Source organism: Maylandia zebra, linkage group LG1 (genome assembly GCF_041146795.1).
Source record: "Maylandia zebra isolate NMK-2024a linkage group LG1, Mzebra_GT3a, whole genome shotgun sequence".
Lineage (NCBI taxonomy): Eukaryota > Metazoa > Chordata > Actinopteri > Cichliformes > Cichlidae > Maylandia > Maylandia zebra.
Window position 1 is genome coordinate 2,022,998 of NC_135167.1, and position 18,341 is coordinate 2,041,338.

At 44.6% G+C, this 18,341-nt stretch overlaps 1 protein-coding gene and 1 long non-coding RNA gene across 5 annotated transcripts in view; one reads left to right on the top strand and one right to left on the bottom strand.

Annotated features, from left to right (window-relative positions):
• Positions 1-18,341, top strand: part of adamtsl3 (ADAMTS-like 3) — a 207,539-nt gene that overhangs the window by 137,784 nt on the left and 51,414 nt on the right. For all 4 annotated transcript variants that reach the window (XM_014411197.4, XM_014411201.4, XM_024803595.2 and 1 more), the window contains 8 exons: positions 4,210-4,367; positions 6,171-6,282; positions 6,373-6,511; positions 7,692-7,742; positions 10,657-10,867; positions 11,565-11,712; positions 12,787-12,871; positions 18,052-18,335. In XM_014411197.4, coding sequence (XP_014266683.3) covers positions 4,210-4,367; positions 6,171-6,282; positions 6,373-6,511; positions 7,692-7,742; positions 10,657-10,867; positions 11,565-11,712; positions 12,787-12,871; positions 18,052-18,335 — 1,188 coding nt within the window. The remainder of the gene's footprint in view (positions 1-4,209; positions 4,368-6,170; positions 6,283-6,372; positions 6,512-7,691; positions 7,743-10,656; positions 10,868-11,564; positions 11,713-12,786; positions 12,872-18,051; positions 18,336-18,341) is intronic.
• On the bottom strand, positions 6,913-9,952 carry LOC143418656 (uncharacterized). The gene is made up of 3 exons (XR_013098680.1): positions 9,729-9,952; positions 8,304-8,416; positions 6,913-8,213 (listed from the first exon to the last, which is right to left on the bottom strand). It is a non-coding gene; the product is annotated as an uncharacterized LOC143418656 (long non-coding RNA).

The following is an 18,341-nucleotide window of genomic DNA, read 5'->3' on the forward strand; positions in this document are numbered from 1 at the left end:
CTGACTTACAAGACAAACGAGACATCGAGCACAAAGACTTAACATCCAGTTCTTACGTTGGTGGTCGTCATCGTATGGCCAAGAGTTTGAACCCAATCAGAGCCCTGATGAACTCCAAGTACAACCAAACGTGCGTGAACTGGTTTTATGGCAGTGTAAATATGAAATGAACCAGAACTACATTTAATCTCTGGGTATTTATGTGAAGCAACAAGGGCAAACTGGGGATCTGCCCTTCCCAGTCACCACCACTGTTCCCAACACACATGCACAAAGCTGCTAATATAACACATCTGCAACAATAATAATGACAACTAGTACAACATGAGAGTCCCAGTAACCAACACGAAACACAACACTGAAACTGTAGCACAGCACTTTTTACAAATGTTGTGTTGAGACAAATGAGCCACTCCATCTAAAATCAGCTCATTTTTACAACATTTCCTCCACCGTCTCAGATTTGCTAGTTTTTAGTTTTAAACTTTTATGCTTTTGAAGTTTGCGTAACAAAAATGATTGCTGTGAAATTTTAGAAAAATGGTTCAGTGACCGAATTTGAGAAAACGAAAATATCTGAAAAAAAATGAAAGATAAAAGCTGGACACTTTTACTCGTCTTTCATATCATCTAAACAAATCTGTCATTTTGACAGCTTTTAGCCAGCATCCATCCATTCTTCTCATCCTTGTCACAGTGTTGTGTTTGTGGGGGTGGTGAAGCCGATCCCAGCTGTCTTAGGCCTAAAGTTTTATGTAAATCAGAGTCGGTCCAGCAGGAGCTGATTTGAGATTCCTCACATGCCACGTTGTGTTGTGTTGATGTGTTGGTTTCCACAGTGTCACCTGATAAATAGTGGTGATAGTTTGGACAGTAAATCATGCTTTCAGCTCCAAGTCCAGACCTGGGCTCACCTTGTTATAAAACAAACCAGAGATGTGAAGAAAAAACTTCCCTGCACAGCCGAAACCCTGCGATTCCCATCCTGCTGACTGCTTCGTTGCATCATTTGGGTTTTCTGCTCTATTTTATTGTCGATTGAAAAAAGTGAAGGGTCTGAGGGCGAATGCAGATACGTCAGCACAAACCTGATCCTAAAACAGCTCCAAGATGTTCTGGCTGAGTCAGAGGCTCCTGATTCGAGGAGTAACCCAGAATTTCTTTGGCAGGTTGCTCATCTGTTACCAAGAGCTCATTTTAGAGGAGAGACAGAGCACAATAGCAGAAAACAGGTCCAACACACTCATTTACAGTTCAGAGAGTTACTCCTCTGTAACTAAGCATAATATCAAACACGTAATCAGAATTTAACACCAGGTAACTTTAAAAAGATGAACAACTTCTTTTCATAATGGGCCAAAGACTCCACGATTTCCTCTCCCGAATTTTTCATTTTTTCATGTAACATAATTAAGATCTTTTTTTAAAAACATGGAATATCTTGGAAAAGTCAGACTTAACCTCCACCAGATCACCAGCAATCTATCCGGGGTCCAGGTCAGAGGCAGGGTTTGGGTAAATGTTAAGTTTTAGCCGGTTGGAACAGGAAAGCCCAAAGATGTCCGACCCTGCTGAATGTTAAGAGGTTAAATATAATCACAACATGAAAAATGGTGATGCTTTGTCTTAGACTGACAGATTAATTGGATTTGCACCAACCTTTTGTGAGAACAAAGTCTTACAGAAAAGCACAAACGATCTGCTCTTTGTTGAATTCAGACTTCACGGAGTTCAAACTGTTTCATTCTGACAGCACAGGCCAGATTGATCCACGGCCCCAAAGCCAGAGGCGAAGGTCGTGGTTTTCCAGCAAAGGAAGAAGCTATGAAACTCATCAGCGTCCTGGCAGCGGATGGAGAGTTGCTTTCTAAGCTTACTGGAAGCTATTGGGAGTACATAAAAACTAGAGTGTACTTCCAAACACAAACACACTCTCTGAAAACACTCAGGAAAAGATTACTGGCCCATATATCTGCCAGTAGATTTTAGTATTTTGTTCCAAGAGGCAAGCGCTGAGGCAACAAGCACCAGCAGGCGAATAGAGGTGGACTGTGTAATTTAGCCTGAGCAGCCGGAAAGTGAGGCACCTTCCCACCGCTCACTGTACAATTTCAGGTAGAGTGAAGTTGCTCTAGGCTTTTATACCTGCACATTGGCTTTTAAGGCGCTGAATCATCCTGAGTGATGATGCACAATCAGCTACAGGAGTGCACCGACAGAGGCATCCAGTCCTTTTACAGAGAAGCTGTGCAGCTACACTCAGTGTGCCAGGTTCAGGTACAGCTGTGCTCATTAACTCATTGACCTTAATGAATTAATGAATATGTATCTGGTTGGGCCCACATGTTGGCTTTAGGATTACACGTTTTCTTTTGTTGCACAGTTTCTGTCCCAGATAACAAAAGGGGCGTGACCAACAGCCGACATATTCATCCAAAAGCCACATGAGGATTTGGGTGGTCTGTGCTTGGTTGCCAGAGTGACAAACCCATAGCAATTCCACAAGCCAGCCAACAATGAACCAAATACAGCAGGAATTTCTTAGTATGGGCAAGCTATGGTGGCACTCCCATCGGTTTAAACGGGTTAATGAGCCGTGGATAGCAACCAAAAGTCACACAAACGGCAAACTAATTCTATTCCAAGGCTGGACTCGTTTGTAGAGTTCAGCAGTCAGAAGGAGCAGAGCTGCTCTTCTTGCCCATCATATGAAGACACTGCTGGAGTCTGAATACGGCTCTCTTTGGAAGTTCTTTGGATGCATCCGCCAGGGATAGACCCAAAGACACACCAGTGGAATTGCTTCTTCTTTCCTGGCTTTCGAGAGTGCAAGGATCCCCAAGGAGGAGCTGGAAGACGCGGCTGTGAGGAGGCTACAGGAAACTCTGAGTAATTAGAGGTGGTTTGCACCTTTTGGAGACAGCCTTGGATCTCTTGTGAGAACTCTGTGCTTTAATGTAACAGGCCTGCGTACTTCATATTACTACTGATTTTTACTCGTTGGAATGGAGTACAGCAACTTTTTAGTCTCTAAGTCACAGATGTCAGACCTGCACCTGCAGACAGAACCAGAGCAGCACCGTTTACAGTAAAACAACAAACTCTGAGAGGAAAACTTTATTTTATCACACTTGACAGAACACAGGACTTAATATTGGATCTTAATATGTCCATGTGTATGGACATGTGCAGGTATATATGTATGTATATGTATACATATGTATATTTAGTGTGTACATGTCTAGAAATAGGAATAGTAGTGGTACAATAGTTATGTCAAGCTATATAGTTTATGTCTTCCATATTTCCAACCATATCCATAATCACATACTGTGTGTGCTACCATTGTATATAGTGTATTATCTTACTTTTTTCACTGATTGTACTTATGTGTATTTTTGTATTTTCTTCTGATATCTGTACCTGAGCTGAGGTGACGCAAAAATTTCCCCGTTGTGGGATCAATAAAGTCTTATCTTATCTTCTACTGATGCAAAGTTTATGTTTTCTACTGTATCTTTTTGCTTTTGAAAAAGGGGATACCGAAAATGTGGGACTTTAACATCACTCACCATTTTAGAGTACTCTGAACTTAATACTTTTCGTCTATCCTGTCTTCCTTCTCTCACCCCAACCAATCACAGCAGATGGCCCCGCCCCTCCCTGAGCCTGGTTCTGCTGGAGGTTTCTTCCTGTTATAAGGGAGTTTTTCCTTCCCACTGTCGCCAAAGTGCTGCTCATAGGGGCTCATATGATTGTTGGGTTTTTCTCTGTATGTATTATTGTACTACTGTGAAATATAAAGCGCCTTGAGGCGACTGTTGTTTTGATTAAGCGCTATATAAATAAAATTGAATTGAGTACCTTTGTGAAATCAGCAGTGCAGTACAGTAAGAAGACCCCACAGCTGTTACAAATTTGGTTGTTGTGTCTTTGTTACCTGGTTTGCCATAATGTCTCTGATTGTAACGCTTCCCAAAAACTCGTCTTCTCTGCGTTGTAAGCTAACGAGGTGAGTCACACAGATCTCTAGTTTTTATCTCCAGTATTAGGTAAGAACTTGTTTCCTCTCGGTGGAAGTAAACAACAAATTTCACACCCAGTCTTGTCGGGTTGCGCGTCACATTTCAGACATTTGCATTTTTAAAGCATGAATTTAATCCTGCGTGTGCTTTAATAACACTCCCTCCTGCTCTGTCTCTCTGCCAGTTATTGAAGCCGTGTCTCTTCAGGGGAGGAAGGAGGAGACCGATCTGCAGTCGACGGGCTCCTACGTGATAGGAAACACCTCCTTGGACTTTCAGAGGGGGAACGACCGGCAGACACTCAGGACGCACGGCCCACTCGGCGCTGATTACATCATCAAGGTGAAGCTATCTTCATAGCGAAACAGCCTGAGGACTTTGAGCTTCTGTTGACATATTTTATCACAGATACAAGAGCGCAAACATAAATAAAACAGGCTGCTGCGAATATTTGGCTTTTGAGGCATTGTTTTAATGAGACTGAGAGCTTGTTGCCTGCGGCACTATTAGAATTTCTGTCAATGAGGCCTAAGTGGAAATGCATTTTCCACTTTGTACTACCAGCATCACAGCCCTCCTTTTTTTCCACTCGTAGAAAAGACGAGCTCTTAGTGGGCCGTCGACAGTCGGCTGTCTGCACCAGATAAAAGCATTTTGGAGTTATCCAAAATTATTATTCGCTTCTTCTCTAAACATCCGTGGAAAGTGTGGGTCTGAAGAAGTTAAAGCTCCAGCAACGCTTGGAGACTACAGAACAACTCGATCGATGCGCTCCTGCTCATCCGTCGGCCCGTCGCATAAAAACTGTATGGTCCAAAGTTTGGACTAATGAAAAAGTAAAAACATAAAAACTTTGCAAAAGACAGCTACTGACAATTTCTGAACTGTACATAGTTGAATTTCACAATAATGTAAAAGAAATCATATTGAAAACCTTTTAATATGAAATATTTAGTCACACAAATTAAGAAAATGCTGTTTTCAAATGAAAAGTTGTACCACAAGTATTAGTAGGTCGTCTTATTCAATAGAAGTATTAATTTCACTCGCTGAACATGTTTAAACTTTGCACCATAAAGTTTTTAGACATCGGAGACGTGACGTGATTTGTAGCCCAAATCTCCAAGTCAGAGTTTCCAAATGCAGATTAATTAAAAAAGCTAAACCATCATCAATCAACATGATGGTTTCTAGAAAATCCATCCAACCAAAGGCTGCTCTAACCTGCCTGAGTGACACAGACAGCAGAGAAACTCCACTCTTATCCTTTAACACGGAGCCGCTGTCATTACTGTTCAGGAAATAAACGACAGTTTAATGGAGCAGACGCAGTTTCTGCATCGTATCCCGTCAGAGAAACAAAAGTGGCCTCTCTGCCGTGTGGATGATTTGTCCGGTTCGTTTTGGGATCAGAGCGCTGACTACCGTCCGTCTGCTGCTGATCCTCGCCCACCTGGACCCGATTACTCAGGTGCGTAGAAGTATTTCGGTCAGACTCATGTTCTGGAAACGAACGTCTGCCCGCCGATGTGGGCACAAGCTGCAGATTATGGTTATTTCATGCAGGCTGGAGGGCAGAATTTTGCAGATTAAAGTGTTGCATTGTTTTATTAATTCGGCTCAGTCAGAAACTTATTCAGTCTTGTCTTCCGCTCTTTTGTTTCCTCGTCTTTGTGCCCACTGGTGCCCAGCCGCAGTGGGTTTGCTATCAGTTACGCTCTGTAATTGCAATTACTTTGGTGACAAATATGACACATTACCATCTGTCTGAAAGCTCGGTGTGCAGTCGATGCTTTCAGTGCACAAAGCTAAATCTTATCCAGAGCTGCAGAGTGTGTGATGAATGACTCAAACGCCTTTTATATTAAAAAAGGAGGGCTGCTGGAAAGTGCTCGTCTTATCAAAGCAACAGTTTGAACGCTGTAAGGATCAAGTCCTTCACTTTATGATGGGAATTTCAAAAGCCTTAAATCTTTCTGTATTTTTGCAGGTTCATCTTTTTAGGACTAAATGCTTGAAAACGGCTGAATTACTGCGTAGATTTGGTTTGAGAAACTCAGCGGAGGCTCCTCTAACATGCAGAGCTTGACTTTGTCCTTCTTCCCTCTGCCCGCTGTGTCCACCCTCTTCTGTTGTGCTGTGCAGATAAAGTACGGAGGCTCCAAGGACACCGTTGTCCAGTTTCTGTTCTACAAACCAATTCGATACCAGTGGAGAGAGACTGACTTCTTCCCCTGCTCGGTCACGTGCGGAGGAGGTGAGCTGACCGTCGCCGTGATTAAAAATGCTTTTAGATTCACTTTTAGAGTGTGAGAGCGGTAACGGCGTGGTCGCTTCCCTCCCTCAGGCTACCAGCTGAACTCTGCCGAGTGCACAGACATCCGGTCCAACCAGACGCTGCCCGAGCACCACTGTAACAGCTACCCTGAAAACACCAAACCCACTCCAAAGCTCAAAGAGTGCAACATGGACCCCTGCCCGGAGAGGTGCGGACAGCTGGTGGCTGTGCAGGGTCGCCGCTTCGGCATCGACACTGTTTTACCTGTTTATAGTCATCGTCTCCTTCCTCCGCTGCAGCGTGTTAACTGTAGCCGACAGATTAGCGTCAACGTTTTTAAATCTGGCACGCTGACACCACAGCACGCGAGCCCCGCTGTTGAAACTGGGAGCTATTGGCCTTCCTGGATCAAATACCAGCGTCCCCCATAGTGGTTTCATTGACATCAATGAGGAATATTTTCATATTTTGAAAAAAAAGAAGAACGATCCAGTTGAGTGCATGCACACGTCTTCATTCAGATGATCTAACAGATGCACGAGTCTGTGCATCTGTTAGGGTCGGCTCGCTGCCTAAAATGGAAATAAAGACACAATGCGATGGTTCACAAATCACATAAAGACATATTTTATTCACAACAGAACACAGAAAACATATCAAATATTTAAACTGACAGATTTTAATATTTCATATCAAATATGAGCTCATTTTGAATTTGATGGCAGTGACGTGTCTCAGCCTGCCGTCCACACGTGCAGGTTAAAGCTCCGTCATGCAGGGAAGAAGCCAGATGTGGCCGGAAACAGCTCCTTTAAAATGGACTGAAGCAAAGTGGAAACTGATCGGAGGTCAGATCTATCTAGATTTTCAGGGAGGGCCTTCATGTTTGAGCAGGACGATGTTAAATCAGCAGCACGGCTTCATAGGAGAGGAGTCCAGCTGCTGAACCGGCCCGCCTGCAGCCCAGATCTTTGACCAGCTGAGAACATCTGGAGCATCATGAAAGCAACAACAGGACGAAGCAGAGCAGCTAGAGTCCTCCATCAGACCAGAACGGGACATCGTCCCCCTGCAGCTGCTCTCCTCAGCTCACAGACCGTCACAGGAGCTGTCCAGCTTCGAGAGACGTGTTGCTGCCTTCAAATTCAAAATGAGCTCATGTCTTTCTTATAATGGTTCGTTTTGTCTTTGGGGGTTTATTGGGGTCGCACAAAGCAGATTGTGAACACGAGTGTAACCTGAGCTGTGTCAGAACCTTTATTATTAAAGGAGCTTTAATGATGGATTAAACAAATATGACAGAATGTGTTTGATAGTGATTTTAACAGTGTTTATATATGTTAGATATGCTGCTGTGTGGTTATCACTATCACATTTGTCTCCTGCAGTGATGGATTCAAAGCAGTGATGCCTCATGACCGCTTCCAGCCTCTGCCTCGGTGAGTACCTCTAACTCTTGAGATAAAATCAAAGTGTTAAACGAACCTCGATGCACTCGAAAGTAAAAATAAATTACATTAGAGCCTCACACAAGACGCTCAAACCACTGCGATCAGATTTTCAGTCATAACTTTTGTTAAAAATACTTTGTTAGTTTTTGCTAAGATGATTTTTTTCTGAGAGTATACAGTTATTTAAAAAAAAAATCCTCCTTCCACAAAAGTCTGACTTTTCATCTTCAATCGTGGGAAAAATGAAAGAGTTCCTCCGTGGTGTTCCACAGCGTTACCCTTCAATCAACAAAAGCCTCTCTCGTCTTCACTCTTTTCTGTTCTTTAGGGAGAGAGAGCTCCACCGTTTGTGTTTGAAGTTTGGATGTAGTTCCTCCCAAATATAAGTTCATGCATGTGGAGTTCCAGCTCGTCTCGCTCAGCGACTGCTGCGCTGGTCTCACTGGTGACTGTTACGCTCTAACAGAGGAGAGAATTATGCTTATTATTTTTGACGTGATGGTGTCATATTTAGAGCCTCAAAATTAAAAGTGGCAAAGCCTACAGTACCTCTAACGTCCAGCAGAGGCAGCAGTGAGTCAGTCCCCATAGACTCCCATGTTAAAACTTCACAGCAGAAACAAACTGTTTGGTCTCTGTGGGTCATTTCTCCTTCATAACACCTGTACAGGGGGAGGATGGTTTTATAACTCACCTGTTTAAAGCTTATTAAGGCTTAAAGTTTGCATTATTATTAGGGGTGCAACAATACTCGTATTGATATTGAACCGTTGGATACAGTGCTTTCGGTTCGGTACGCATATGTATCGAACAATACAACATTTATTTGATCAACTTTCCTTCTGACGATGCTGTCTGTGTTGAGCGCTCAGTGGATCTGCGCTCGACAGTGCAGCCTAGGCGGAGTAGTTGAACGCAGATTCACTGAGCGCAGGGCAAGCTAGCAAGCTAGCTAAGCTCGTTGCAACATGGCAAATTGAACCTCCCCCACCCTCATTCAGATCTGGCGTTTGGAACTATTTAGGTTTTCATGTGACGTATGACCCTGAAGGTAAGCGCGTCATGGACAAAAGTAAAACAGTATGTTGGATTTGCCACGCAATGCTCAATTACATGGGTGGGAACTACTGCGTTAGCGCAGTTAGCTCGTTAACGTGTTGGCCGTCCAGCCCCATGCAAGGGGCGATCCGCGGTAGCTCGTTAACGGAGATTTGCCGTGTTGTGGCGTTAACGTCATTTCAGATTAACACTGACAGCACTAGTGGGAACACAACGAATATGACTGCACATTTACGCTGACATCATCCTAGTGCAAAGACAAGTGGAAGCAGACAAAAACAACAAGCACGCATGCTACAAACTTTACCCGAGTCATTTAGACAGCCGTTAGCACAGGATTCTCCTTATGGGGACCTGATATGTTTAATATGCTGCTGAGAATATAGCCCAGAAGAAGAGTATAGTATAGCTTTTATTTTGACAGAGCCATTTCTCTGTAATAAACTCTCTTTTCCAAAGATGAGGGATTCCTCGATCAGATAGATTTATTATTTTATCCCTTTGTTGTTTCAGCAACATTAAATTTAAAAACTGTACTTTTGAGTGAAAATATATATTTATAATTTTAATAAATGACAAATTAAAAAGGCATGAACATTTTTTTTGTATCGAAAAAATATCGAACCTGAATTTTGTGTATCGTTGCACCCCTAATTATTAGGGGCGTGGCCTCTACTAGCTGTCTGTTAGCTTCACCTTCACCTTTTATAAATGTAGATATTCTGAAGAGCTTCATTTAAAATGTGTGTATTTTCCAGAAGCACACACTTAAAGCTGCAAACTTTGTGCACTGTAGATGAAAGCATCTCTATGAGTGTAGCCTCAGTTTCCCACTGACTTACACACCGTGCAGCAGATATAAACCCCCAGTCCTGAACTGTGTGCACCCATCAGCCACTCTAACCTTTGACCTACCTTTGAACTCTGTGCAGTGTGCGAATCTCCAGCATTTTGTTGGACTGCATTAGAAGCATTAGACATCGTTGTCATTGTCAGCAGGGTTGCATAATGAGCGTGGCTGCAGACAGCCTGGTTTGAAAAAGGAGCTGGAGAAAGACAGTTATGCAGTGCAGTGATGCTTCCAGCTCTAAAAGCCGTCGGATGTGGAACGCGCATTGATTGCAGTCTATCGAGGCTGATGCACCACTTGCAATGAGACAGACTATTAATCACCGCACTTATCTAATTACAACATAATGAGACAGAGTCCTGCAGTCTTAATTGTTCTGAAATGGCCTCGTTAATGTCCCTGACCTCCTTTCTGTGTGACAGAGTGTAACGGGGTGCTTGTACTCACTGAGTGCTGAATCTATAGCTTACATAAGTGTAAAGTGGAATCGACATTAGCTGTGGAAAAGTGTCAGAGTTGCTTCGTATTTCAGGTGACACGTTCCTGCCTCTCCGTCTCCCCCCACCCTCGTGTTCCCACCTGGATGTGTCGGATCTGGGCCTGCACTGATCCACACGAGGCTTCCAGGGGAAAGGAACGGGATTCAGACATGTTCCACGTTGGTGCATAAATGTTATTACATCATTACTTATTAAGATTATTCTCACAGCTTTTATGAAATAAGGTGACCTTTCGATCAGACATGAAAGCAGCGAGGACAGGGGGAAGGAGAGGATCTTTTTGTTCTCTGGTTTGAAGTCGAGTGATTTTAAAGCACTGTAATAACCTCCGTGCGCTGCCTGTCACAGGTGCTGCTGACCTCGCTGCCGAATCACGTCCTCCACACTTCCAGGTGTTTCTTTCTATGCAGGAAGGTTCTGCCCCCTCCTCACCTCCACCTTACTCAGTATCTGGGTACATAAAACTCATTTAGCCTCTTCTGTGTGTGCACAGCTGGGAGCAGGGCCCCTGGACCCAGTGCTCAGTGTCCTGTGGTGAAAATGGGGGCTGGCAGGATCGCAGTGTGCTGTGTGTGGAGGAGGACGCCCACGGGCAGTTCTCCCAGGTGGATGAGTGGAAGTGCACGCACTCCCCGCGACCTGTCGCCCGACAGATCTGCAACACCTTCGCCTGCCCCCAGTGGGTGGCCATGGAGTGGTCACAGGTCAGTGGTTTCAGTAGCTGAACATGAAATGATAATGAATCCACTTTAAATGAATAAATTAACACAGGCAGGCTCATAGAAGTCATGTGACCTGTGTCAGACTCACGATCTTCATCCCTGGACATTCATTGACACTTCCTGTTATTAATATTGTTGGCGGTGGTTTTGTTCTGCATGTATGATGTTTAACATGTTAGTCGAAACTTAATATCCGGCACTCGCTGAAGTACTTGGAAATGACAAAATGACAAATATTGAATTATTAAACTGGTTTCAGCTGCAGTAAGACTCACACCAACACATGTAATTGAAGTATAATCAAACCTGCTGTAAGGTTACAAAACAAAATCTTTCACGATTTCCTCACCGGGGAACATTTATGTGATTTACCAAGCAGCATCCACTACGCTGTTTACTACTGCTTTGCATTTATAACAGGGTGTTTTGTAGAAACATCACACGTCTCACTGGATGTGGTGCATGTCTAAAAACAAACCATTGCAGTAGCAGGTCAGACTCTGACTGTGTCTAAGCAGTTAAAGCGTTTCTGGATCAGAGATGTTCAAACGCTCAGTGACCAACGCGTCAGTCAGCGCTCGATTCACTGACAGCAAGAGTTTGATGCAGCCTTAATTACTGAAGATGGTTAATTCATTTGTGAGGTAACGTGTGTGTGTGTGTTACCGTCCCGTCGCAGTGCACGGTGACGTGTGGCCGAGGGCTGCGCTACCGAGTGGTTCTGTGCATCGACCACCGCGGGCAGCACGTCGGAGGCTGCTCACCGTCACTCAAGCCTCACGTGAAGGAGGACTGCCTGGTCCCCGTGGCCTGCCACAAGCCCAGAGGTGGGACACTGATGACTTACAGCAGTGTGTGTGTGTGTACCTGTTTAGACATCTTTGTGGGGACCAAAAATTTGAATGTTAGTATAATGAGTTTGAAGGTATTTCTGAGACTCAAAATGTGGTTTTAGTGTCAGGGTTACAGGTTATGGTTTGGGTTATGCATCCATTTTTGATGGTTTGGGTAAGCGGCTAGGGAAAGCATTATGTCAATGAGATGTCCTCACTAAAATAGCAAAACAAGAATGTGTGTGTGTGTTTTAAAATAAGCTAAAATAAGCTAAGACCACAACTGAGAAGCATTTTAAATTTAAATGTTTATTTTACGAACATTATGAGATGTTTTAATAGTTTTGTTCCATTTGTTTCTGCTGTGTGTGACTCAGGACTCTTTGGCAGTCATGCTGAGCCTATTAGCTGTGTGTGTGTGTGTGTGTGTGTGTGTGTGTGTGTGTGTGTGTGTGTGTGTGTGTGTGTGTGTGTGTGTGTGTGTGTTTTGTATTTAAAGCCTAACCCCTCTAATGACAACAGGTCTTTTTGCATCAGCCGTGGACGTAAATTATGATCCCTATTCTACCACAAACAAACTTCCCTCCTTGTTAAACTGCTGGATTCTTTAAAAGCTAGTAGTGTGTGTGTGTGTGTGTGTGTGTGTGTGTGGTATTATAGCTGTAAATGTGATTTCATTGGAAAACACTCGTTGTACAGTGGACTGTATAAAATGATTAGCACAGGAGGGTCTTTAGCAAATATTTAAATCTGTCTTGTGAACTTTATGAGAGACGGGAGATAAATGTGAGGATGAAATGTGTGTCTTGGTTAAATAACATCCATCTGGAGGCCGGCCTCCCTCCCAGCTGTCAGTAGATGTCCTTTAATGTGAGACTGAGTCTGACGGACTTGTTGCTGTGATAATGGAAAACGTTTTTTTTTTTAAAGTACCACAGTAGCAAAAATATTTCCAGTGCTGAACTTTTTATTCCTAAGAAACAAAATTCTGAGCTGCGGCCGAGCTCGGAGCAGCTGATGGTGAACGGCTGTGTCAGACGTCTTTCTAACTTTTTGTCTCTCTGTCAGAGTCCCTGCCGGTGGAGGCGAAGCTTCCCTGGTCGAAACAAGCCCACGAGCTGGAGGAGCACTACACCGCTACAGAAAACCCCACGTGAGTGCAGACACACATTCTGACAGTCGCTCAGACGCGTTTGAAGACAGAAGCAAACATCCTGTGAGCTCAGGATGCGACACTGTCAGAGTTATCGTCTGCTCTCCAACACACTTCAGTGCTTTTTAATAAACAGCTTGTCTTCTTTTCATAAATACGAATCATCCCCTCATTAACTCTGCTGTTATCAGCTGCTTTCACAACGCATCTTGACTTTACAACACACACACACACACACACACCTGATCCATTCAAAGGTGGCTCCATTCATTCAGTCCTTAGTTACTACAGCACATCATAGCAGTGTGTTAGAGAAAGCTCTGCACAGATGTGCTGCATGGTGACAGATGTGTTCTAGTTTATCACTGCACACATTTGTGTGTATTTCAGTTCTATTTATATAACAGCAAATATAACAGTGAGGAATCAGAAGCATTTAAGAATCACGATAACAATCTGGTCAAAAACATTGTTGATCTTTATAGTTCGCTTGATTAGCACTGCTGCACGAGCACAGCAAGAAGGCCCTGAGCTCGATCCCACCACCTGGGCAGAGCCTCTCTGTGTATGCTGGGCTCACACTCTGTGATTTTTGGCTCATTTTGAGCCGATTTTTCAGTCGTGCGACCGTTTTGGGGATCGGCCCAAGTTTCGCCTTCATCGTGTGTCGTGCATCGTGTAGTATACGTGGGATAACGAGAAGCGATTAACACCTCACGACCAGCTCCCGATCATCAATCGTTCGGTCGTAAGAAAATCAAACCTGTTTGAAATCCTGGCGGCCGTCGTGAGGGCGTCACCGCAGCCTCGCACACTGCGCATGCACAAACACAGAAATGAAAGTGAAAAGACAGAGCAGCACGGCGGCGTGTGATCTGGACACAAGCGATGGAGGCACAACTTGTAGGACTTTGGCTCATCCGAGCCTTTTTGATATGGCCTCACAAAATGATCACGACCACAACAACCATGAAAATAGTTGGATTTACATGCTGCTCAACCACAGCTGATCAATGTTTTTCATTAGCAATTTAGCAAAGTTGATGGTGGTGGTGTGTCTGTGTGAGTGAAAGACAGAGAGAGAGAGCGACAGATTTTCTGTTATAAGCTTCATGTTATGGACGCACAGTGTGAGCACTCAGGTCGCATCAGAGCATCGTGACCTACGAACTTCTAACCCCTGCGAGTCAATCGTGCAGTTTGAGCAGAAGCTCAGTTAACAGCATTTGTTAATAATTTTTCCTTGAACTCATCCAAGCCGTCTTAGTTTGGGTGATTCAGGAGGAAGTCGTGTTTGGAGAACTCTTCTCCTCAAATAATCCTCACGCAGGCCTGAGGTTGGTTATAAGTTATTGTTCTCCTGGATTAAGTTGGTGGCTGTGTAACCGGTGTGTTCCTGGTTGTGTCTGACGATGAAAGCTAAAAAGAAAGAAAGACCTCCAACTTGCTCGCTCCAGCTCCTACAACCCAATGCAACCAACTTCCAAGCTAGCAGGAATTATCTGTTCATGCTAGCATTGACTGTGCCTATAACACATATGCAGCACATTTAGAGCAGCTAGCAAAGACAGACACCATGATGACAATAATGGAACTAAAAACACGCGATCGGGAACATCAGGGTGGCTAAATATACAGTATATGTGTTTTTTTACAGGGTTGGAAGAGACGGTTTGGGTACTAGAACACATGTAATTATAACAATATGTAATTTATGACCCGTTACAGCTGCTGGACAGAGAAGACATCAGAAGGTTGTGTAGAGACCTCCTGTCTCCTCCAGGACAGCAGCTGCGTCTCAGTACTCAGCCTCCGACGTCCTGTGACTGAAAACGGGACGTATTAGTTTGTTGATACTCGTCCATAGAGAATCATGGCTTTCATCATGCTGCATGTGCACATTAAACCAAATCCAGGTCAGTTAACCTCCTGTAGACCCTGGAGCCCTGCACCAAAAACGTCACGCTCACACATGACATGAGGTGGCTGACTTGGTTGGTGGGTTACTGCTAGTCCTACATTAGGTTATGCTAGCTAACCGGTGACAGAACAAAAGCTCAGAGTATGGTGTTGGGTAAAACGAGGATAAACTGTGCTCTTTCACTCGGTCTCTTCAGCAGTAAGTGTTCTTCATCATGTGTTAGCTGTACTGTTCGGGTTTGTGAAGCACTTGAAAAGTGAGGAGTGAGGAGACCACAGCCTGTTTCTCTGAGGTTTATTACCTCAGAAGTGTTCACTCACCCATCCAAATGATCGATTCAGGTGTTCCATCACATCCATGGACGCAGGTGTATGAAATCAAGCTCCTGGGCAAACCTGCAAACGTTTGTGAAGGAGCGGCTCGCTCTCAGGAGCTCAGTGAACTCCAGCGTGGTGCTGATGCCACCTGTGAAACTTCCTTACAAATGCACTTCTGGAAGAATGGTCAACCATTCCCATGAACACACTGCGAAATGTTGTGGAAAGCATTCCCAGAAGAGCCGAGGCTGTTACAGCTGCAAAGTATTTTTAGACTTTTTGTCCTGACAGTGTGAATTTAGCAGAAGAGTTTGTGTCTGTCATTACAGCAGATGGGGAGCGCCTGATCGGGGGTCTCCATACTCTCATGCTGTTGTAGATGAGAGTTCAGCTTTTATACTGAGGAGCACGTTTGTTTCATTAAGTAAAACTTGAACCCAGAACTCTTGAAACACCGTGTAAGAGCTTCACGTCGCTCTGACACAGTCTACGCTTCTTTTTCAGGTAGCACAAACCCTTTGCAGGTATATCATCCCACACACACACACACACACACACACACACACACACACACACACCAGGGCTGTGTGAATCTGTCCGGGTGTGTTTCCTCTCCCACCGCGGCTGATGATAAGCATGTGATTATCGCCTGCTGCTCAGGGTCTGGTCAGTCTGATAGCCTCCCTGGGATCCATCAGCATTCTGAGCTCACACACACCTCAAACACTTGGCAGACACACATTTGCTCATCAAAGACTTTGCAAACACGCTCTTGAAACACCTCCCGTGCACGCGCCCTCAGCGGGCGCCAACAACTCGTCTTCGCACGCAGCCAAGCTAATCTTATCTGAGCCACGTTAATTTGGTGAGCATGTGAGGCTCATACTGGAAACGAGGTAATTACACCGCGTGCTGCAAAAAGCATATTAAAGGGGAGAAACACGTACTGTTAACACCGACTGCGATGCTCATCGGGTCTCTTTGCATTTATCCATTCCACCTGAGCACAGCACAGCCGACAGCAGCATAGATATAAACATGACCACACCCTTGCATTATTAGGGGCGTGGCCTCTGTGACTGACAGGTGGATGGTGACACAGGCTTCACCTGAGCTGCACATCTGGACTATGTTTGTGCTGTTGGAGCCTTTTTGGGATCATTATATGGCTGCTGTGAGGTTAGCCGCACTAACAGATTGTCCAGGAAGTCTGAGCTCCAGCTTGGGTGAAATAGCAGGACTGTGTCTGTGGATGCAGCTTCATAAGCTAGTTAGCATTAGCATTACAGATAATGAACTCCCAGACCTGTAAATCATTTGTGGGACGCACCACAGACGCCAGAGGATTACCCAGAAGTCCTGCAGTCACGCCTCGGTGCGGTGGATCTGTTCATGCAGACGAGGCGTCTTTAATGTTGTGGCTGATCGTGTACATATACCGTGGTTTTATCAATCCAGCCTGATCGCAGCTATATTCTGCATTTTTCCCTCCTTATTTCTGCACGTCTCACCTGTCAGACGGTGACTGAGCTCTAACCTACCTCCCAGTCACAGAACTCTGTCTAAATATATGCCACCTCCCCTCCAGGGAGCTGAGAGTCTGGCCTCCAGGGAACGTATCTCTCTGCTTATTTGTCTTAACAAGCTCACGGTCGCACATTTCCTGCTGTGCATCTGTCAGTCAGCAGCTCCAGTTATTATTCTTCGCTTTACTGCCAGGCAGCAGCGGCGTTGGCTGTTTCCTCAGCACGACGGTGTGTTTGTCCATCATATTATCTGCTGGACATAGACAGAGTTGTGTGTGCCGGTTTTACGCGTTCACTTGATTCCATAAATGACTGTAGAGTGAAAAAAGGGGAATCACTTCAAATGCTTTATTTTTCCTGCAAATGATTTTCAAACTCAGGCTTCGCTCTGGGATCTGTGAATATCGTTCACTTCGACAGGCGTTATTGATGAATCTTTGGAGGTTGGACAATGTGAAATTCAAAAAAGAAACTCAACACGATATTCATGGATTCGATATGGAAGCTACGATACAACAACCTTCATATCACAGCTGAGTCACAGTTATAGAAACGTAAAACTTAATGTTGAATTTATCAGAAACATTTCCTCTCTGGAATTTTCCATTTCTTTATTGGCCCAAAGTTCCCGCCCAGCAACAAGCTCCCTTTACTGCTGCTTTTCCTCAAAGTACCTCAAACCTGCATTATCTGTAGTGACCAGCAGGGGGCGCCCCCTCTGGAAAACAGCATGTCAACCACATGTTGTTAGCCAGTGAGTGAGCGGCGTCCTCGCTCATCACGTCCAGTTTGCTGGCAACGATGTAAATGCTCCGCCTGAGGCTCCACTCACCAGTGGGCGATGTCACGGTGATGTCACGGCCTACAGTCGAGAGGCTCAAGCGAATGATCTCACCATACAACACGCAATGACACAGAAACAACACGTACATGTTGTCGTGTAGGAATGGTGAAAACACACTTTTATATTAGAAATATGTATAAATACGCAGACAAAACAATCCTGAAAAACTGAATCTGTGGACGTCTGGCAAATCAGTTATTCAGGTTTTAAAGGTGGGTTTAGAGTGGGTGTGCTAATTTAATTTATCTTCTATTTTTGTGACCAGAAATATCAGGATGATGAGCACACAGATTAACACACATATGTAAGCATGATTATAGCAGTCACACATGTAAGTGGTCACCCAGCAAAGGTCCATTCAAGCCAAAGACGTTTAGCTTTAGTTAACTGTGATGTCTTTGGTGCAAATAAAATATTCATCACACTCTAAAAATGTTAAATGAATAAATTGCAGATGCAAGCTAAGCTCGTAACAAAAAAAAGGTTGGAAATGAGCTTTGCAGACATTGAAGTGACCACGTGACGTCACCACTGAAGGACTTATTGGAGACTTTTGCTCTCGTCCTGTGCAGATTCATACCCGGGCCCTGGTCCCCCTGCAGCACCACCTGCGGCCCTGGCAGGCAAACTCGGGAGGTGAAATGTCAGGTGCTGCTCACTTTCACCAAGACAGAGGTGGACCTTCCAGAGGAGGAGTGTGGCGGGGACAGGCCCCAGCTGGAGAGGCCCTGCAACCACGGGCCGTGTACCAGAGCCACCGCAGTCCGAGACCACGGTGCTCCTTTGTTCCAGGCTGACGACCTGCACAGCTGGGACTTCAGAGGCTTCACTGCCTGCTCGGCCACGTGTGCTGCCGGTGAGG